At 49.6% G+C, this 21,751-nt stretch overlaps 1 protein-coding gene across 1 annotated transcript in view; it reads left to right on the top strand.

The window, feature by feature from the left end:
* The first annotated feature begins 9 nt into the window (after nt 1-9).
* Nucleotides 10-21,751, top strand: part of nat10 (N-acetyltransferase 10) — a 94,946-nt gene continuing 73,204 nt past the window's right edge. Inside the window, exons 1-2 of the mRNA XM_087996330.1 lie at nt 10-60; nt 9,187-9,321. Of these exons, the coding sequence (XP_087852456.1) occupies nt 9,214-9,321 (108 nt within the window). The 5' untranslated portion in view covers nt 10-60; nt 9,187-9,213. The remainder of the gene's footprint in view (nt 61-9,186; nt 9,322-21,751) is intronic.

Raw genomic sequence — 21,751 nt, 5'->3', positions numbered from 1 at the left:
CGCCCCCCCCCCCCCCCCTCCTCAAAGGGAGAAACAATTAAAGAAAACCTCCGGCTGAAGGTGAGAGTATAAAGTCAACGAAATAACATCAGACGAAGCGATATGGCGCCGGGCGAGCGGCTGTCCCAGTGAGAGATCCACGTGGAGTCAGATTCTACCCCCAGTAAACACACACAGAGAGAGAGAGACAGAGAGAGAGTCTGTGCGCCCCCCCCGTTAGAGAGAGAGAGTGTGTCTGTGCACCCCCCTGTTAGAGAGAGAGAGTGTGTCTGTGCACCCCCCTGTTAGAGAGAGAGAGAGAGAGTGTGTCTGTGCGCCCCCCTGTTAGAGAGAGAGTGTGTCTGTGCGCCCCCCTGTTAGAGAGAGAGAGTCTGTGCACCCCCCTGTTAGAGAGTGTGTCTGTGCGCCCCCCTGTTAGAGAGAGAGAGAGAGAGTGTGTCTGTGCGCCCCCCTGTTAGAGAGAGAGAGAGAGAGTGTGTCTGTGCGCCCCCCTGTTAGAGAGAGAGAGAGAGTGTGTCTGTGCGCCCCCTGTTAGAGAGAGAGAGAGAGAGAGAGTGTGTCTGTGCGCCCCCCTGTTAGAGAGAGAGAGTGTGTCTGTGCGCCCCCCTGTTAGAGAGAGAGAGAGAGAGTGTGTCTGTGCGCCCCCCTGTTAGAGAGAGAGAGAGTGTGTCTGTGCGCCCCCTGTTAGAGAGAGAGAGAGAGAGTGTGTCTGTGCGCCCCCCTGTTAGAGAGAGAGTGTGTGTCTGTGCGCCCCCCTGTTAGAGAGAGAGAGAGAGAGTGTGTCTGTGCGCCCCCCTGTTAGAGAGAGAGAGAGAGTGTGTCTGTGCGCCCCCTGTTAGAGAGAGAGAGAGAGAGAGTGTGTCTGTGCGCCCCCTGTTAGAGAGAGAGAGTGTGTCTGTGCGCCCCCCTGTTAGAGAGAGAGAGTGTGTCTGTGCGCCCCCCTGTTAGAGAGAGAGAGAGAGAGTGTGTCTGTGCGCCCCCCTGTTAGAGAGAGAGAGAGAGTGTGTCTGTGCGCCCCCTGTTAGAGAGAGAGAGAGAGAGAGAGAGTGTGTCTGTGCGCCCCCTGTTAGAGAGAGAGAGTGTGTCTGTGCGCCCCCCTGTTAGAGAGAGAGAGTGTGTCTGTGCGCCCCCCTGTTAGAGAGAGAGAGAGTCTGTGCACCCCCCGTTAGAGAGAGAGTGTGTCTGTGCGCCCCCCTGTTAGAGAGAGAGAGAGTCTGTGCACCCCCCTGTTAGAGAGAGAGAGAGTCTGTGCACCCCCCGTTAGAGAGAGAGTGTGCCTATGCGCCCCCCTGTTAGAGAGAGAGTGTGCCTGTGCGCCCCCCTGTTAGAGAGAGAGAGTGTGCCTGTGCGCGCCCCTGTTAGAGAGAGAGAGAGAGTCTGTGCACCCCCCTGTTAGAGAGAGAGAGTGTCTGTGCGCCCCCCTGTTAGAGAGAGAGAGTGTGTCTGTGCGCCCCCTGTTAGAGAGAGAGAGAGAGAGAGAGTGTGTCTGTGCGCCCCCCCGTTAGAGAGAGAGAGAGAGAGTCTGTGCACCCCCCTGTTAGAGAGAGAGAGAGAGTGTGTCTGTGCGCCCCCTGTTAGAGAGAGAGAGAGAGTGTGTCTGTGCGCCCCCCTGTTAGAGAGAGAGTGTGTCTGTGCGCCCCCCTGTTAGAGAGAGAGAGAGTGTGTCTGTGCGCCCCCCTGTTAGAGAGAGAGAGAGCCTGTGCACCCCCCGTTAGAGAGAGAGTGTGCCTGTGCACCCCCCTGTTAGAGAGAGTGTGTCTGTGCACCCCCCTGTTAGAGAGAGAGAGTGTGTCTGTGCACCCCCCTGTTAGAGAGAGAGAGTGTGTCTGTGCGCCCCCCGTTAGAGAGAGAGTGTGTCTGTGCGCCCCCCCGTTAGAGAGAGAGAGAGTCTGTGCACCCCCCTGTTAGAGAGTGTGTCTGTGCGCCCCCCCGTTAGAGAGAGAGAGAGAGTGTGCCTGTGCGCCCCCCGTTAGAGAGAGAGTGTGCCTGTGCGCCCCCCTGTTAGAGAGAGAGAGAGTCTGTGCACCCCCCTGTTAGAGAGAGAGAGAGTCTGTGCACCCCCCGTTAGAGAGAGAGTGTGCCTATGCGCCCCCCTGTTAGAGAGAGTGTGTGCCTGTGCGCCCCCCTGTTAGAGAGAGAGAGTGTGCCTGTGCGCGCCCCTGTTAGAGAGAGAGAGAGAGTCTGTGCACCCCCCTGTTAGAGAGAGAGAGAGTGTCTGTGCGCCCCCCTGTTAGAGAGAGAGAGTGTGTCTGTGCGCCCCCTGTTAGAGAGAGAGAGAGAGAGAGTGTGTCTGTGCGCCCCCCTGTTAGAGAGAGAGAGAGAGAGAGTCTGTGCGCCCCCTGTTAGAGAGAGAGAGAGTGTCTGTGCGCCCCCTGTTAGAGAGAGAGAGTGTGTCTGTGCGCCCCCCTGTTAGAGAGAGAGACAGTGTGTCTGTGCGCCCCCCTGTTAGAGAGAGAGAGAGTCTGTGCACCCCCCTGTTAGAGAGAGAGAGAGTCTGTGCACCCCACTGTTAGAGAGTGTGTCTGTGCGCCCCCCCGTTAGAGAGAGAGAGAGTGTCTGTGCGCCCCCCGTTAGAGAGAGTGTGCCTGTGCGCCCCCCTGTTAGAGAGAGAGAGTCTGTGCACCCCCCTGTTAGAGAGAGAGTGTGTCTGTGCGCCCCCCGTTAGAGAGAGTGTGCCTATGCGCCCCCCTGTTAGAGAGAGAGTGTGCCTATGCGCCCCCCTGTTAGAGAGAGAGTGTGCCTGTGCGCCCCCCTGTTAGAGAGAGAGAGTCTGTGCACCCCCCTGTTAGAGAGAGAGTGTGTCTGTGCGCCCCCCTGTTAGAGAGAGAGTGTGCCTATGCGCCCCCCTGTTAGAGAGAGATAGTGTGCCTGTGCACCCCCCTGTTAGAGAGAGAGTGTGTCTGTGCGCCCCCCTGTTAGAGAGAGAGAGAGAGAGTCTGTGCACCCCCCTGTTAGAGAGAGAGTGTGCCTGTGCGCCCCCCGTTAGAGAGAGAGTGTGCCTGTGCGCCCCCCTGTTAGAGAGAGAGTGTGCCTGTGCGCCCCCCTGTTAGAGAGAGAGTGTGCCTGTGCGCCCCCCTGTTAGAGAGAGAGTGTGCCTGTGCGCCCCCCTGTTAGAGAGAGAGTGTGCCTGTGCGCCCCCCTGTTGGAGAGAGAGTGTGCCTGTGCGCCCCCCTGTTAGAGAGAGAGTGTGCCTGTGCGCCCCCTGTTAGAGAGAGAGTGTGCCTGTGCGCCCCCCTGTTAGAGAGAGTGTGCCTGTGCGCCCCCCTGTTAGAGAGTGAGTGTGCCTGTGCGCCCCCCTGTTAGAGAGAGAGTGTTGCTGTGCGCCCCCCTGTTAGAGAGAGAGTGTGCCTGTGCGCCCCCCTTTTAGAGAGTGTGCCTGTGCGCCCCCCTGTTAGAGAGTGAGTGTGCCTGTGCGCCCCCCTGTTAGAGAGAGAGTGTTGCTGTGCGCCCCCCTGTTAGAGAGAGAGTGTGCCTGTGCGCCCCCCTGTTAGAGAGAGAGTGTGCCTGTGCGCCCCCCTGTTAGAGAGATAGAGAGTGTGTGTCTGTGCGCACCCCTGTACGAGAGAGAGTGTGCCTGTGCGCCCCCCTGTACGAGAGAGAGTGTGCCTGTGCGCCCCCCCTGTTAGAGAGAGAGTGTGCCTGTGCGCCCCCCTGTTAGAGAGAGTGTGCCTGTGCGCCCCCCTGTTAGAGAGAGTGTGTGCCTGTGCGCCCCCCCGTTAGAGAGAGAGAGTGTGTTTGTGCGCCCCCCTGTTAGAGAGAGAGATAGAGAGAGTGTGTCTGTGCGCCCCCCTGTTAGAGAGAGAGTGTGTCTGTGCGCCCCCCTGTTAGAGAGAGAGTGTGTCTGTGCGCCCCCCTGTTAGAGAGAGAGTGTGTCTGTGCGCCCCCCTGTTAGAGAGAGAGAGTGTGTCTGTGCGCCCCCCTGTTAGAGAGAGAGAGTGTGTCTGTGCGCCCCCCTGTTAGAGAGAGAGAGTGTGTCTGTGCGCCCCCCTGTTAGAGAGAGAGAGTGTGTCTGTGCGCCCCCCTGTTAGAGAGAGAGAGTGTGTCTGTGCGCCCCCCTGTTAGAGAGAGAGAGTGTGTCTGTGCGCCCCCCTGTTAGAGAGAGCCTGTGCGTCCCCCGTTAGAGAGAGTGTGCCTGTGCACCCCCCTGTTAGAGAGAGAGTGCCTGTGCGCCCCCCCTGTTAGAGAGTTAGAGTGTGCCTGTGCACCCCCCTGTTAGAGAGAGTGTGTCTGTGCGCCCCCCCGTTAGAGAGAGAGAGAGAGAGAGAGAGTGTCTGTGCGCCCCCCTGTTAGAGAGAGAGAGAGAGAGAGAGTGTCTGTGCGCCCTCCTGTTAGAGAGAGAGAGAGAGTGTGCCTGTGCGCCCCCCTGTTAGAGAGAAAGAGAGTGTGCCTGTGCAACCCCCTGTTAGAGAGAGAGAGAGAGAGTGTGTGTTTGTGCGCCCCCCCGTTAGAGAGAGAGAGTGTGTCTGTGCGCCCCCCTGTTAGAGAGAGAGAGTGTGCCTGTGCGCCCTCCTGTTAGAGAGAGAGAGAGAGTGTCTGTGTGCCCCCCGTTAGAGAGAGAGTGTGCCTGTGCGCCCCCCTGTTCGAGAGAGAGAGAGAGTCTGTGCGCCCCCCTGTTCGAGAGAGAGTGTGTCTGTGCGCCCCCCTGTTCGAGAGAGAGTGTGTCTGTGCGCCCCCCTGTTCGAGAGAGAGAGAGAGTGTGTCTGTGCGCCCCCCTGTTAGAGAGAGAGAGTGTGTCTGTGCGCCCCCCTGTTAGAGAGAGAGTGTGTCTGTGCACCCCCGTTAGAGAGAGAGTGTCTGTGCGCCCCCCTGTTAGAGAGAGAGTGTGTCTGTGCGCCCCCCTGTTCGCGAGAGAGTGTGTCTGTGCGCCCCCCTGTTCGAGAGAGAGAGAGAGTGTGTCTGTGCGCCCCCCTGTTAGAGAGAGAGAGTGTGTCTGTGCGCCCCCCTGTTAGAGAGAGAGAGTGTGTCTGTGCGCCCCCCTGTTAGAGAGAGAGTGTGTCTGTGCACCCCCGTTAGAGAGAGAGTGTCTGTGCGCCCCCCTGTTAGAGAGAGAGTGTGTCTGTGCGCCCCCCTGTTAGAGAGAGAGAGAGAGTGTGCCTGTGCGCCCCCCTGTTAAAGAGAGAGAGTGTGCCTGTGCGCCCCCCTGTTAAAGAGAGAGAGTGTGCCTGTGCGCCCCCCTGTTAGAGAGAGTGTGTGTCTGTGCGCCCCCCCGTTAGAGAGAGTGTGTTTGTGCGCCCCCCTGTTTGAGAGAGAGTGTTTGTGCGCCCCCCTGTTAGAGAGAGAGAGAGAGTGTCTGTGCGCCCCCCTGTTAGAGAGAGAGTGTGTCTGTGCACCCCCGTTAGAGAGAGAGTGTCTGTGCGCCCCCCTGTTAGAGAGAGAGTGTGTCTGTGCACCCCCCTGTTAGAGAGAGAGAGAGAGTGTGCCTGTGCGTCCCCCTGTTAAAGAGAGAGAGTGTGTCTGTGCGCCCCCCTGTTAGAGAGAGAGTGTGTCTGTGCGCCCCCCTGTTAGAGAGAGAGAGAGAGAGAGTGTGTCTGTGCGCCCCCCTGTTAGAGAGAGAGTGTGTCTGTGCACCCCCGTTAGAGAGAGAGTGTCTGTGCGCCCCCCTGTTAGAGAGAGAGTGTGTCTGTGCACCCCCCTGTTAGAGAGAGAGAGAGAGTGTGCCTGTGCGTCCCCCTGTTAAAGAGAGAGAGTGTGTCTGTGCGCCCCCCTGTTAGAGAGAGAGTGTGTCTGTGCGCCCCCCTGTTAGAGAGAGAGAGAGAGAGAGTGTGTCTGTGCGCCCCCCTGTTAGAGAGAGTGTGCCTGTGCGCCCCCCCGTTAGAGAGAGTGTGTTTGTGCGCCCCCCTGTTTGAGAGAGAGTGTTTGTGCGCCCCCCTGTTAGAGAGAGAGAGAGAGAGAGAGTGTCTGTGCGCCCCCCTGTTAGAGAGAGAGTGTGTCTGTGCACCCCCGTTAGAGAGAGAGTGTCTGTGCGCCCCCCTGTTAGAGAGAGAGTGTGTCTGTGCACCCCCCTGTTAGAGAGAGAGAGAGAGAGAGTGTGCCTGTGCGTCCCCCTGTTAAAGAGAGAGAGTGTGTTTGTGCGCCCCCCTGTTTGAGAGAGAGTGTTTGTGCGCCCCCCTGTTAGAGAGAGAGAGAGAGAGAGTGTGTCTGTGCGCCCCCCTGTTAGAGAGAGAGTGTGTCTGTGCACCCCCGTTAGAGAGAGAGTGTCTGTGCGCCCCCCTGTTAGAGAGAGAGTGTGTCTGTGCACCCCCCTGTTAGAGAGAGAGAGAGAGTGTGCCTGTGCGTCCCCCTGTTAAAGAGAGAGAGTGTGTCTGTGCGCCCCCCTGTTAGAGAGAGAGTGTGTCTGTGCGCCCCCCTGTTAGAGAGAGAGAGAGAGAGAGTGTGTCTGTGCGCCCCCCTGTTAGAGAGAGTGTGCCTGTGCGCCCCCCTGTTAGAGAGAAAGAGAGTGTGCCTGTGCAACCCCCTGTTAGAGAGAGAGAGAGTGTGTGTTTGTGCGCCCCCCCGTTAGAGAGAGAGAGTGTGTCTGTGCGCCCCCCTGTTAGAGAGAGAGAGAGTGTGCCTGTGCGCCCTCCTGTTAGAGAGAGAGAGAGAGTGTCTGTGTGCCCCCCCGTTAGAGAGAGAGTGTGCCTGTGCGCCCCCCTGTTCGAGAGAGAGAGAGAGTCTGTGCGCCCCCCTGTTCGAGAGAGAGTGTGTCTGTGCGCCCCCCTGTTCGAGAGAGAGTGTGTCTGTGCGCCCCCCTGTTCGAGAGAGAGAGAGAGTGTGTCTGTGCGCCCCCCTGTTAGAGAGAGAGAGTGTGTCTGTGCGCCCCCCTGTTAGAGAGAGAGTGTGTCTGTGCACCCCCGTTAGAGAGAGAGTGTCTGTGCGCCCCCCTGTTAGAGAGAGAGTGTGTCTGTGCGCCCCCCTGTTCGAGAGAGAGTGTGTCTGTGCGCCCCCCTGTTCGAGAGAGAGAGAGAGTGTGTCTGTGCGCCCCCCTGTTAGAGAGAGAGAGAGTGTGTCTGTGCGCCCCCCTGTTAGAGAGAGTGTGCCTGTGCGCCCCCCTGTGAGAGAGAGTGTGCCTGTGCGCCCCCCTGTTAGAGAGAGAGAGAGAGCCTGTGCGCCCCCTGTTAGAGAGAGAGTGTGCCTGTGCGCCCCCCTGTTAGAGAGAGAGAGAGAGAGAGAGAGAGAGAGAGAGAGAGAGAGAGTGAGTGTGCCTGTGTGCCCCCCTGTTAGAGAGAGAGAGAGAGAGAGAGAGAGAGAGAGTGTGCCTGTGCGCCCCCCTGTTAGAGAGAGAGAGAGAGAGTGTGTGCCTCTGCGCCCCCCTGTTAGAGAGAGAATGTCTGTGCGCACCACAATTAGGGAGAGATAGAGATAGGGACCATGTATATCCCCACCTATATAGAGTGGGTCCCTGCACGTACAGCCCTCAGTCATGGAGAGTGTGCGTGTCCCTGTTGTGACAGGCGAGACAGTGTCTCCCCCCGTCGCCCACGCCCTTTTATAAACAGAATCTGTCTGCGCCCCCCCCCCCCCCTTCCCCAAGTAATTGATCCATGGGAAGTGGGCACTGGCTGGGTCAGAACTTATTGCCCATCATTAGTTGTCCTGTGAAGATTGGGGTGAGTACGTAAATTGTCCTGAGAATGGCAAGTGAGTGCAGTATAAGACCCTGTTTTGACAAGTATGTGCTCAAGTGGCCCCCACTATGGTGCACATGAACCCCAAGCAAGATAAATGTTGAATCAAAGATTGGCATTCCAGCATCAAGCTTGTTTCATTATGCAATGAGATCATGGCTTATCTGATGATGTCTAATTCCACTTTCCTGCCTTTTCCCCATAATTCTTAAACCTCTTCATGTTTAAAAATCTTTCTATCTCAGAACCTTGAATATACTTAATGACCAAGCCTCAATAGCCCTCTGCAGTAAATAATTCCACAGATTACTACCCTCAAAGAAGACATTCTTCCTCATCTCTCTCAATGAGTAACCTTTAAGTCTGAGAATCTGCTTTCTGGTCCTAGACTCTCCTGCAAGGGGAAACCACCTTTCAGCATGTATTTTGATAAGCTCTGAAGCTTCAATGAGTACATGTCCAACTTACTCAGCTTCTGTCAAGCAATACACTTTATACCCATGATGAACTGAGGGCACCTTTTTTTTCTTCAATACTATGGGCTCTTATGCATTTAAGTAAAGAGATTTTAACTTTGCTTTTTTATCATTTTTATCCTTTGATCTGTTTTAATTTTTTTTGTTCTTTGTACATTGTCCCTGGCACGTTCTGGGTATCATTAAATAGATGTCCTGAAATCCTGTTTGTACGTTTTTACTTTGTCAGCCAAGTATCCCTCTCCAGAATTCCCTTCCCCACTCCACTTAGTTCAAAGTTGTCTCTGCAGTCCTAGTTCAAGTGAAGTGGGAGTGATAGCGATCTCAAGTGCAGACCTGTCTGTGACAGCCTCCCAAACGGAGTTGAGGCCTTGGCAGTTTTAGAAAATGGAATGGCCTCTCTAAATCCCTGTAACTTGGTGAATTTGTTACAGTTTTATGCTTCAGGCTTCATCTTGAAGCATCGGTGTGCTGTGCTTCCCTCAATATAGTTCTATCACCCTGACTGGTTCTGATCAGTTGAACTTGGATTGCCGTAGCCATGAACTGGCCCACGGGGTGGATAAAATTGTCTCCATTTGTTTTTTTGAAGTTCTCTGATTGTAATAGAATCTGCTTGAGATCAGATAAGACCTGCACCACTGGCTTGAACCTCTCCATTTGCCTGTGTGGTTCATGGATTAAATGTATTGCCTGTCTCTGTCTCTGCTAAGCCAGTCTGACATCCCTTATGATATTTTGCTCTTCCAATTCTGGCTTCTTGTGTTTTCCCGATTTTTCTTTATTGGTATCATCTCAGCCCTAAACCCTAAAAATCTGTCCTCTCCTTTGTTTTCTCTCCTCCTTTTCGTCATTCATTAAACATCTCTCACTAAGCTTTTGGTCACCTGTCTGAATATTTTTGTGCCAAATTTAGTAGCATTCCAAAGCTTCAAGGGCAGTTTGACTCTGTTGGAAGTCGTGCATTAGTTGTGTCCTGGAGTTTGGGTTTCTGGACGTTTTACTGCATGCCAAAATGCTGACAGAGGAAAATGTTACAATTTTTTCATGTTGTGAGCTTCGAATATGTACAAGCAATCTGTTAAAATATCTTCAAATCTTATTAGGCATCTTCCTGTAACGGAGGCTTCATCATGTTCAGGAAGAAACTCGATAATCGCATCCGTGTCCAAATTGAAAATGGTGTAACGCAGCGCCAAAGGACTATGTTCATCATTGTCGGAGATCATGGCAGAGATCAGGTGAGGTGCTGATATGAATCAATGATTACTTTCTATTCTGTATGTACTATGGGTTGTAAATTTGTTTTTTATTTGAGGGAATGAATGATCTCTTTAGAATAATCATGAGAATAGAAGTTCTGTGAAGGAGAAAAGTTGAAGAAGTGAATCATCATCAGGAGTCTGATGCCTGCATTCCAACTTTTGGTATAAAGGAGAGAGCACTGGTTCAGTCCTCCTCAGTTATGTAAATACAATGGAATTGGAGAATAGCTTGTGATATATCAGCATTTTAAGAAGGAATGGAAGGATGAACTCAGCCAACCACGTATTATTAGCTCCTCTTGAACGATCAAACAAAACCAAGATGGCACAGGAAAGACAATATGCCGTTTGGATCACAGGGGTTCCACTTGTTCTTGTCTCAGGTTACACTGTTATATATTTGGGCAGTATTGACATAAGTTGTAAAATACACAGGTCATTGATGTGTCGGCAATAGCATTGCAGTTGAGAGAATTAGCAGAAACAATATTTGTAACCATTCACAGGTTCAATAACTCAGCTTTGATGAAGTTAAGGAAGAAGTTTACTGATTGTACTTGAGCTCAGCTTCAGAAGCTTGTACTTTTGTAAAAATTTATTTCAAATTAAGCTCATGTTCTTTGAATAAGCAATGAAATGTGAATTTCACATTCAGCCAAGTCACTGAGAGCACAATCTACAATAGTAACAATGCTGCATTATCCTTCTCAACACAACTGATCACAGCATTATCTCCATTGTCCATCTTGATGAGACAACATTCACTTGGATCTAGATTTGACTATCCAGTTATGACCAGAATATCTTCAACAAGGGCATCCCTTGATGCTATCAGTTAATTGAGAATTCTCCAGAGGATACCCTTTTACCTCTTCTTCCAGCTCCTCATCTGCCATCATAGACTCTACTTAGACATATACATTAACTGCCGCTAGGTGTCTCTCGCCACGATTATCCCTCAGTCCTTTGACTGGCTCTCATTCCATTTGTTTCCTTGAATAGTTGAAATAGATCATTTCCAGGTTATTTTCTTGTCGATCCTGAGGTAACTTTCTGACTAACCAACCTCCTATTCATCAAGTCTATCTTCATGTAATATTGACTGTGCCTTAGCTCATTTCTTTCTGAAACTCATCAAGTCTCAGGACTTGACTATTTGAAGTAATTCCTGGCCACTTTATCTTTCCATAATACGTGAACTTAAACTCACCTGAAACTGCTGTGCTAATGCTAACTTGCCAAAAGACTTATTCATTCGTCACCTGCTTTCTGGCCTACATTTAACTCCAGGTCCAATAGTAGCTGCAAGATAAAATTCTCCTCGAGTACAAACCTCTCTTGCTGGTTCCGGAACATCGTTCCGGAACAGCCTTCTGGATCTTTTAAGTGCTCTGATCAAGCCTTTTGTACCCGCTGATTTTTTTTGTTCCACCACTTTGTGGCTTGCATTCAACTCCCCAGTACTTAATCTCCATCAACTACGCAAACTCGCCGCCACCTTTTTCACCTTCCTGTTTCCTGATGAAGGGCTTATGCCCGAAACGTCGATTCTCCTGTTCCTTTGATGCTGCCTGACCTGCTGCGCTTTTCCAGCAACACATTTTTAACCTCCTTTTTCAAGACGATCTTTAAAACCTACTTTTGTCCATGTTTTGCTCAGTTGACCAGCTATGTCTTTGTGTGGTTCACAATTGGCATTTTAAAATATATTTAGGGTGACTTGATAGCAAACACAGTAGGCACTATGCATTTATAGTGAATGGATTCAGTCTTTAAAGTGGTAATTTGGGTGCCAATCAATTAGGCTATTTTGTCATGGATGATGCCAAGCTTAGGCACATACAAATAGGGAACAAGGGTTGACTGTTCAGTCCTTTAGGTCTCTTCTGCCATTCAATAAAATTATGCCTAATGTGGTTGTGGTTTCAACGCCATTTTTCTGTCACCCATAATGCTTAAGTTACTGATCGATCTAAATTCATCTAACTCAGCCTTGAAGACAGTCAGTGCTCCTTGCTTCTTCTGTTTTCTGGGATAGAGAATTCCATAGACTAATGACCCTCAGGGAAGATTCTCCTCATCTCTGTCTTAACAATGAGACCTTTTATATTAAACTGCACTCCTGTGTTCTTTCCTTCCTTCCAAAAGGAGCTTTTCACCTTATATCCATCCTTTTTGTGATTCATGTACAGATCAAAATTTTCTGTACTGTTCTTCTTGCTAAAGTTGCCAAGACAATGATTTCCCATGTGCTCCACCTACAAATTCTGCCTGCCTGCTTATCCTATCTATGATTCTCTTGACAACTTGTTTCACTTTCTTGTGTCATTGATAAATTTAACTACCATGCATTCGGGCGGTTTACCCAAGCCAGATTCCCTTGTGTTAAGTGTCTTCAGCCAGTGGGGCATTTTCCCCAGTTCGTATTGACTTCAGTTTTCCTCCGTTTTGATATGGTTTCAGTGAGTTAGGATGGGTAGAAGGTGCCATGAAATGTCCTTGGCAAGCAAGATTAAGGAAAGTCCCAAGGCTTTTTATACGTAGAAACAGAGCAAGAACGTAGCTAGTGAAAGAGTTGATGCACTCAAGGACAAAGAAAGAAACTTATGCGTGGAGTGGGAAGATGTGGGTAAACTCCTTAATACTTTGCATTGGTATTCACAAAGAAGAAGAACGTGGTGGATGGTGAGTCCAGAGAAGGATATGTTGATATTCTAGGGCATATCGATATGAAAAATAAGGTGCTGGTATTGGATGTTTTGAAAAGCATGAAGGTTGCCAAGTTCCCAGGACCTGATGGGATCCATCCCAGAATACTGAGGGAGGTGAGGGAAGAAATTGCAGCAGGTTTGTGTGAAATCTTTGTATCATCTTTAGACACAGGCGAGGTCCCAGATAACTGGAGAATAACCACTATTGTTCCTTGGTTTAAAAAGAGCACCTGGAATAATCTGGGAAATTTCAGATCGGTGAGCCTCACATTAGTGGTAGGGAAATTATTGGAGACGATTCCTGTGGACAGGTGGGTTAGCCCTGGTAAACTGCCCCTGCAGGCTAGTGGATTAACCATGGTAAATGCAGGATTACAAGGATGGGGTCGGGGCTGGGTCTGGGTGGTACGCTTGGAGGGTCAGCACAGACTCAATGGCTCAAATGGCCTCTGTCTGCACTGTAGGAATTCTATGTTAGGAGAGACGAATTAATTGCTTTTTTGTCCCACTCCTCCACTGGCTAGAACAAATTCTGAATTTAAAACTGAGTTGTTAGATTTATAATAGGCAATATCAGTGTCTGTAGCTCAGAATTGGAAACAATTCAGCCAGATTTCTCAAATTAATAAAGGTGGAGCTTTTTAATTGCAAAATGCTCAAGCAAAGCTGTAAAGATTAAGAACAAGGGGAAAAAACGTACAACATGGTGGCTCAGTGGTTAGCACTGTTGCCTCACAGTGCCAGGGACCCGGGTTCAATTCCAGCCTCTGGGTGACTGTGCATCCTCCACACAGGCGTTCTGCATGGATTTCCTCTGGGTGCTGCGGCTTCCTTCCACAGTCCACAGATGTGCACGTTCGGTGAATTGGCCAAGCTAAATTGCACAGAGTGTTCAGGGGTATGTAGATGAGGTGCATTAGTCAGGGGTAAATGTAGAGAAATAGGATAGGAGAGGGGGTCTGTGTGGGTTACTCTTTGGAGGGTCGGTGTGGACTTGTTGGGCCAAAGGGCCTGTTTCCACGCTGTAGGGATTCTATGATTCTAACTATGTGCAATTAGTATTTGAAAAAAAGCCGTTCAATCCTGAAAAGAAATCTGCAGTGTTTTCTTAGAAGTGCTTCAGCAAACTAACAGTGACATTCAGGAAAACGACTTATGCACAGATTGTTTGAATGCTGTTCTGAGGCTGAAGTCACTTTTTATTGTCATAAAACTGGTTCCTTGTTTTCTAAAAGCTGTTCCTTTTCTCAAGGATACTGTGTCCTTGGTATTTTTCAGAGTGGTCGTAAATGCTCCCGGTGCCAATTAGACTGGTTGGTACAGAGATAAAAAGGATTTTGAGAGGTCTTTTGTTTATATGTAAACTGATGAGACTTCAGGCCAAAGTGGTCATGTTTTAGAGGTGACCTGTATAATGAAAGGGGAGTGGTCAGCTCTCTAGCTGAGCAGATCAGTCCAGAACTGGTTGGGAGTTCCACAGTGAGCTGTGTGGAAACTCTCTCTTTTTGCCCTTCTAACTTCAGCCTGTAAGCATTTGTTCCTTTTTTTAAACTGTTTTTGAAGGAGGTTTGCTTATTGGGACTGTTGTGTATATTCAGAACAGTATAATTAAAGTCTAGTTTGGATAGATTGAATTTTGTAGGGGTTTTATTTTTATTCTGTTCTTTGTGTTTTATTGTGTAATTTTGTGAATAAATGTTTTGTCTGTTTTTAAACTCTGGTACTTAAAAATGTGTTGCTGGAAAAGCGCAGCAGGTCAGGCAGCTTCTAAGGAGAAGGAGTTCCTGAAGAAGGGCTTATGCCCGAAACGTCGATTCTCCTTCTCCTTGGATGCTGCCTGACCTGCTGCTCTTTTCCAGCAACGTATTTTTAAGCTCTGATCTCCAGCATCTGCAGTCCTCACTTTCTCCTAGTTGATTTAAACTCTGGTAGTCAACCTTGCTAGCTTAGAGTCAAGAGTGTGGTGGCGGAAAGGCACAGCAGGTCAGGCAGCATCCAAGGAGCAGGAAAATCAACGTTTCGGGCAAAAGCCCTTCATCAAGAGTGGCTGATGAATGCTTTTGCCTGAAACATAGATTTTCCTCCACCTCGGATGCTGTCTGACCTGCTGTGCTTTTCCACCACCACACTCTTGACTCTAATCTCCAGCATCTGCAGTATGCACTTTATTTGTTTGGTGAGTGTACAGTGAAAGTTAACTGGCTTACTCCAGCTAACTTTCAATGTACCCTTACCAAACAAATTGCAAAGTTATGGTGTGGGTTTCCTGCTCAAGAATGTTTTTTGAATGGTCTGGCCTAGTCCGTAACACTATGCAAGCAGTTAGCACTGCAGTTTCTTCTTTGATCAATTTTAACTTCAATTTATCCTGATAGAGAGAAATCATGTTTATTTAGACATCTCCTTTAAGAATTCTCCACTTGCATTGGTGGAGTCTTCCAAATGGGCTTTCAACCCACAAGCTTTGGTTAGAGGGAATTGAGGGGGTGTGGAAAATAAAGAACATGAAAGCATGGGAAGAGTTAAAGCATGAAGACCATTGGTAATCTGTGGTCTGTGGAAGGCAGGATGCGATTAAGAATAGTGGAATGTTCTTACACCAATTAGCAGAGTATGGTTAAGGCTGAAAGGTCACTATGGCGAGATGAGATAACACAATATAAAGCAAGTTTCTCTGTTAAGTGTTATTATGACAGGATTGGAACCATAAATATTTGGGACATGACATTAAAATATCTAATTAATAGTTAGCATAGTCAGCTTGAGACAGGAGGCTATTGTAGCAGATGGAATAGCTAAATATTTATCATGACAGGTTAGTCTGGGATGGAAGATCACTGTAGCAGAGTTAGCAATAAATATCTAACCATGACATTAGGATAACATTAAGTAGAATGTACAACTAAAGAGATAATGGGAACTAACATCACTGGTTTATTGTGTAGCTAGAGTGAGGTACTTTGATTAATATAGTTGGACATGCTGATAAGCTAACAGAAGCATAATAATAAAAAAAAAATCCACAGACCCTGAGGTTCGTGGGCATTCGAGAATCTGCTTTCTCAGTGTCGCGGGTTTTTGTTTGCAAGTAAAAGACCTATTTCTTGAAGAACTCTCTGCGTCTCCTGGTGATTCTCTATATTTTCTCCACAACAGGGGCTGGGAAGGTGTGGGATGGGCAGCTGCAAAGGTTGTTTCCTTTGTCGTAGGTTCACTGGGTTGTGACCTCTGGAAATGTTCCAAACTCTCAAATTCCAGTCAAACAGCTTATGTTCTTTGCAAAAGGAGAACCGTTACAAAATTGGAATCAGATTTCTTTGTTTGAAAAGTATTCATTATAAAAAGCCAGTTCCTGCTGACACATGACATTGCAACTGCGCATGTGCACAAATCCAGAAATGTGCAAGCTCAAGAATTTTCCTGGTATCAAACCGGTATAGAAGAATATTTCTTTAAAGTCTTGAGGTTCTTAAAAATTATTTTTCTCAGAGAGGTGATATGAGAGATGCTTCTTGTTAGCAAGCTTCTGGATATCTGAGGGCATTACACTCTGGTCTGTTTTAGACTGCAGCTCGACCACTCCAGAAATGTCATTAGGTCGTTTTTCTTAACTCAGAGGCTCTTGGTGTCACTATGTACCATAAATGTCCATCTCACGGCTCTAAAGAGTAACAATCTTGTCCAGCTGAAGTATACACTAGACAAGGACTAGACAGGGTAGATGCAGGAAAGATGTTGTGGTGAAAGGGTTAAAATTGTGTCCCAATACATGTGTGAATCTAACCGAAAATGGAAGGTGTCGCTTAGTCCCGTGTGAATCTTATTACACACCTTCCCGTGTGAATCTTCTTATCTGCATGTGACCAGAATGGAATGTGTTTTTCAGCCTTGCTCTGCTGTTCACATGAATGTTTAGATCTCGAAAAGAGTATATCAGCTGGAAAAGTCTCCAGTTCGGTAGAGTCTGCTCCGGGGTTGCGTTTAACCGCAGAGCGTGGGTTGTTGGCAACCGCTCTACGAGAACTGACGGCTCCCAGTTCCGGTAACACGTAGAGTGAGTATAAACCAGACCCGTTGTAAGTACGAGACCTGGTTGTGGCGACGCTGCGGGGAATAAAACACTTATATTCTAGCAGACTCGCCTCTTGGCTGTTTGTTCTGTGTCAGACTACTTTCCTGCGAGCCTGGTCCTTGACCTTGAGAATTTTTTAAAACATTTTGGCGTAGTCAGCAGGATCAATCGCAATTGAGGAAAGATTTTGATACAGAACAATGTTTTGGAAAAAGGCTAAGAAACCAGAGGAACAAACTGTGGAGGTCCCGACCGTCCCGGGATGGCATGGACCGTGGCATGGCGTGGCAGTTTGTTTGAGAAATGGTGGGGGGCGACCGGAGAACTGGGAGGCCGAGGGCGTAGGAACCCCAGGGTCGCTGCTGTCCACCCTTGAGAGGATCCCAGTCCTGCCGAAGAACCCCTTGCCTGGGGTACAGCGGAGGATGTGGGCCTGTGCGGCGGCTTGTAGACAACAGTCAGACAAGCGCCAAAAAGCTGAAGCAGAATTAGCCCTCCTGAAACATGAGCAGGGACTCAGTTCGGGAGATGCCTCTATGTTGAGGCAGGAAATTATGAAGTTAAAAGCTGAATTGACAGCATTAACTGAACTAGCAGGACGAACTATTATGTATCTGTCTGCTAAGAAACGGAAAGAGAAAAGGAAGGTCCCTCGAACCCCGGACCCAGTACAAGTACGGGCGTTTGTAGCCCAGTTAAATAACGGGGATCGGTGGGATATCGATCATTGGGATGGGAACATTTGGGGAGATTCAGATGATCAGTATGAAGAGGACCCACCCGTACTCCAAGCTAAACCAGTGGTTAGGAGAAAGCAGGTTCAGAGACGTCTCCCAGTGCAACGGGAGGTAATGTTAGATGAGGAAGGAAACCCTATACGGAATGAACAAGGGGAGGCAATTATGCATGAATTACCGCGGGCTCAGCCTCCTGCAGAATTCTCTGAATTAACGGAAGACTTCACTACCGATGAGGTGCTGTTTATCACCCAGAAAACCCGACGTAATCCTGGGGAGCCGTTAGAGCTATGGCTAATTCGGCTCCTCGAGGAAGGGGGGCAACAAGTGCAGGTAGACTATCAGGATGCTCCCAAGTTTGGTGGATTAGCAAAGGATGCTGCCATAGACCTGGGGTACCGCAGACAAGCCAAGGATATGGTAATAGATCGCAGTATGGGGACCTTATTTGGGATGTATGCCAGGGCAGTGGCCGAACAGTATCCCTTCCCGTCCGATTGGCCCCCCTTGGAAGGAACTTGGACAACAATTAAGGAAGGGGTTCAGAGGCTAACCCGTTTGTGTGTGCGGGATGCCCTGTTGCTGGGAGTGCTGGACGAGGTAGATAACACAAATGTTAGTAGACAGACTAGAGACCACCTAGTGAAGACTGCCCCCCCCCATTATAAACCACTGTTATTAACCATAATGTTGAGTGGACGGGGAGAAACCCTAGGAGATGCCCGTAGTATGATGAGGGAGATGGGTGGTTTGGGGGATTGGGGACCCACAACCCGTGCTTCTCAGGGGGGCATGGAGGGGCGTCGCCCTGAGGCTCGGGTAGGGGGAAAAGTAAACCCTAATCAAGGAAGTAACCAAGGCCCCTCACGGCGTGCTTTGTGGCAAGCTTTGATACGGGCGCAGGTCCCAGCATCGGAGATTGATGGCCTACCTACACCGGAATTAAAAGACTTATGCAGACGAAAGGGACTGAAGGTGTCCCGGGTAGAGACGGAGTCCCGACCCACTATGGAAGACCTAGTGGAATTACTAACACAAAAATGTCAGACACGGGGTCCGGTTGTTAATGAGCCTCGAAGGGGTAGAACTTCCACTTCCCAGCGGTGGGAATCCTCGGAGGACGAGGAGGAGGAGGAGGTACGGCCTCCCCTCCGAGAGTGTTATAAAGTGGATAGGCGTGGCCGGAAACCTAGTAAGAAAGGCAAGAACAAAGAAGGGCGAGGCAAACGTCTTTACCCAGTGCTGTCTGGGGAAGATGAATGGGAGGAACAATAGGAATCGGGCCAAGCCCCAAGGGTTTGCCCACGAACGAGCCAATGGTCAGCAGACGACATTCGACCTCATGTATCATTGACTATCTATTGGCGCAAATCCGTCCAAACCGTTATGGCTCTAGTGGACACAGGGGCGGAGGCCACCTTAATCTATGGGACGCCCCATAAGTTTAAAGGAACCCCAGTCACGCTGGTTGGGCTGGGAGGTAATCTGATTGAAGGAAAAACAGTACAATTGCCCCTAAAGATAGGTACAATGCCCATTAAAACTTATTCAATTATCATTACACCGGTTAGAGAATGGATCCTGGGAATGGACATTCTGGCCGGTTTAACACTTCACCTCCAACAAGGGAAGTTTGAATTTGGAATCACGAAAATGGCTTTGCGCTGTAGGACGGTGTTAGTGGGAAAGGTTAAAATGGACCCCTTCCCCATCCCGATCGCCGATCGCGTAATAAGTCTTAGACAGTATAGGATTCCCGGCGGACATAAATATCCACCACAATTAAGGATTATTTGGAAGCGGGAGTGCTTAGGACATGCACCACGGCGTGGAATAACCCCTTATGGCCCGTACATAAAGCCGATGGGTCATGGCGGATGACGGTAGATTATCGGCAACTAAACCGTCACACTCCGGCCTTGACGGCAGCGGTCCCGGATGCCGTCACTATTATAGGACGAATCCAACATCATCCAGGGGTGTGGTACGGAGTAATTGATTTGGCTAATGCCTTCTTCACAATTCCTATTCCCGAAGATAGGCAGGAACAGTTCGCATTCACTTGGGAGGGTAGACAATTCACGTTCACACGACTGCCCCAAGGATATCTGCATAGCCCTACTATCTGCCACCGGATAGTTGCAGAACACTTGGCTGCCTTTAAAGTGCCTGACGAAGTGATGATCTCGCACTATATTGACGATATGATGATACAGGGGACAAGTCAGAAGCAGGTTCAGGAATTGCTGGACCAACTGGTTCAACATATGCGAGGATATGGGTGGGAGATCAACCCAGCCAAAATCCAGGGTCCCTCACAAACGGTAAACTTCTTAGGAATCGTGTGGAACAAGGGGGAAAGGGAAATCACTGCGAAAGCTAAAAATAAGATTCAGGTCTTTGCCGTCCCTCACACCCAGAAGGACGTGCAGCAATTTATTGGGTTATTCGGATTCTGGAGACAGCATATTCCCCATTTAGGACAAATTTTAAAACCTTTGTATCGAGTTACGAGGAAAAAGGCAGCGTTCGAATGGACGGAGGTCCATCAAACTGCATTTGAAATGGCCAAGCAAGCGATACAGCAAGCTGTATCCTTGGGAAAGATACAGTCAGGACCTGTAGAACTGCAAGTCTCAGCACAGGGGGATTATGCCAATTGGAGCTAATGGCAAAAACAGGGAAGAACGCGTAAGCCATTGGGATTTTGGTCCCGAAAATTACCCCCGGCAGGGGAACGGTATACCCCCTTTGAGAAACAGTTATTAGCATGCTACTGGGGCTTGGTGGAAACCGAAGCCCTGACCATTGGACATGAAGTGATCGTGAGAACAGCTATCCCTATTCTTCCGTGGGTACTTGGTGACCCCACTCCCACCGAATAGGAACTGCCCAAGAGAGCAGCATCATTAAATGGAAATGGTATGTGTCGGAGAGAGTGCGGACTGGACAGAAAGGAGTGTCAGTCCTACATGAGCAAGTGGCGGAGGCCCCTGAGGAAGGGGAAAAACGGTTTGAGGTGATTGAATACAAGGAATCACCCGTTAAGATGGGAAAACGGTATGATGAACTGACCCCGGATGAACAAGCCACGGCTTGGTTCGTGGATGGGTCAGCCCAATGGAAAGCGGGACAGCGTAGATGGAAAGCTGCCGCCTTTAACCCAAAACAAGGCACTACCCTAGAAGAATTAGGGGAGGGAAAAAGTAGTCAGTGGGCAGAATTAAAAGCAGTGCATATGGTAGTCATGCAAGCAGGGGTCATGGGAGTTTGTTTGTTCTCTGACTCGTGGTCAGTGGTTAACGGCATGACACAATGGATGCCAACTTGGCAGGCCAATCAGTGGATGATCCAGAATAGGGAAGTATGGGGTAAACAGTTATGGGAAGATATATGGGAGAAAGCTCAATACCTGGTCATATACATCACCCACGTAGATGCCCATACATCTCGAAATGATGTGGAAGCTCTACATAACCGATATGTGGATGGTATCGTCCGAACCATGATTGTGCAAAGGGGCACCTCAGTGGACCTAGCTAGATGGGCACACCTTAAGGCTGGGCACTGGGGAGTGCAAGGAACCTTGCAATGGGCTCGAGACCGAGGAATAGATCTTATGGTAGATGATGTTAAGACTGCAGTAAACCAGTGTGAGCAGTGTCAACATCAGCGGCAGGGAGTGCCCCAACACATGATGGGACATATCCATCGGGGGGATGGTCCGGGACAGAGCTGGCAAATGGACTTTGTGGGTCCCTTACCCTCCTCACAAGGATGTAACCACATATGTACAGCTGTGGACACTATGTCTGGGGTTTTGGTAGCCCATCCCTGTCGTCACAACAATCAACAGGCTACCTTGCGATGTTTAGATTTGATTGAACAATTTTATGGATTGCCCATACAGGTCCAGAGTGACAATGGCTCCCATTTCACAGGAAGGGTGGTAAAGCAGTGGTGTCACGATAACCACGTGGAATGGGTTTATCATGTACCCTATCACCCACAAGCTGCGGGACTTATAGAACGAATGAATGGGCTTCTGAAGTCCTCACTACGAAAAGCAGGAGGTTGCAATGACTTAACAGGTTGGAAGAAGCAACTAATTCGGGTGGTGAAACAAATTAATAACCGCCCATTAGGAAATGGGGTAACACCCTTGAATAGGATGATACGAGTATGTGATACCCCAAAGACTCAGCCTATTAAAATGTGGAAATTCGCTGAGGAAGCTGATATTCCCGTAAGGGCCACGCCGGCTTCGGCTGGACTGGACCTACGAGCACTAACTGCCCAGACTTTGATCCAACAGAAACCTACGGTGATTAAGACCGGATTAGGATTGATTTGTCCCCCTGGAACCTATGGGCATATCCTCCCGCGGTCGGGACTGTCACTAAAGGGGATTGATGTGATGGCAGGCGTAATTGACGCGGACTACCAAGGGGAGTTGGGGGTGGTCCTGGTCAACATCACTGCTGAACCTTACGTGATACAGAAGGGGGACAGAATAGCGCAATTGGTCATTAAGCCATGTAACCTTACAACGGTGGAAGAGACGGGAGCTCCCGTTACGGTTACTGAGCGTGGGACGGGGGGATTTGGGTCTACTGACACTAAGGGGGCCAAGGTATGGGTGCGCCAGACGACCGGCCCCCCCAGGCCGGCCGAAATCATAGCACAGGGGAAGGACAGTCTGGTCACCATTATGTACCCCGGGGACCCGACCTGGGCAAACGTCCCGGCGAACTAGTGCTACTTACGTGAGACCTAAATAATGTTGTAATTGCTATGCACCCGCAGGCTGGCCCTCCGCCTTGAACATGGGGTGGTCATGGGGATTGCGACTCCTATTGGCGATGTTCGCGATCGGATGGCCACTC

The sequence above is a fragment of the Chiloscyllium plagiosum genome, unplaced genomic scaffold, assembly GCF_037043375.1.
Source record: "Chiloscyllium plagiosum isolate Xiang-an unplaced genomic scaffold, Cpla_swu_hap1 HiC_scaffold_18, whole genome shotgun sequence".
Classification (NCBI taxonomy): Eukaryota; Metazoa; Chordata; class Chondrichthyes; order Orectolobiformes; family Hemiscylliidae; genus Chiloscyllium; species Chiloscyllium plagiosum.
This window is presented reverse-complemented; position numbering and strand designations above follow the sequence as displayed.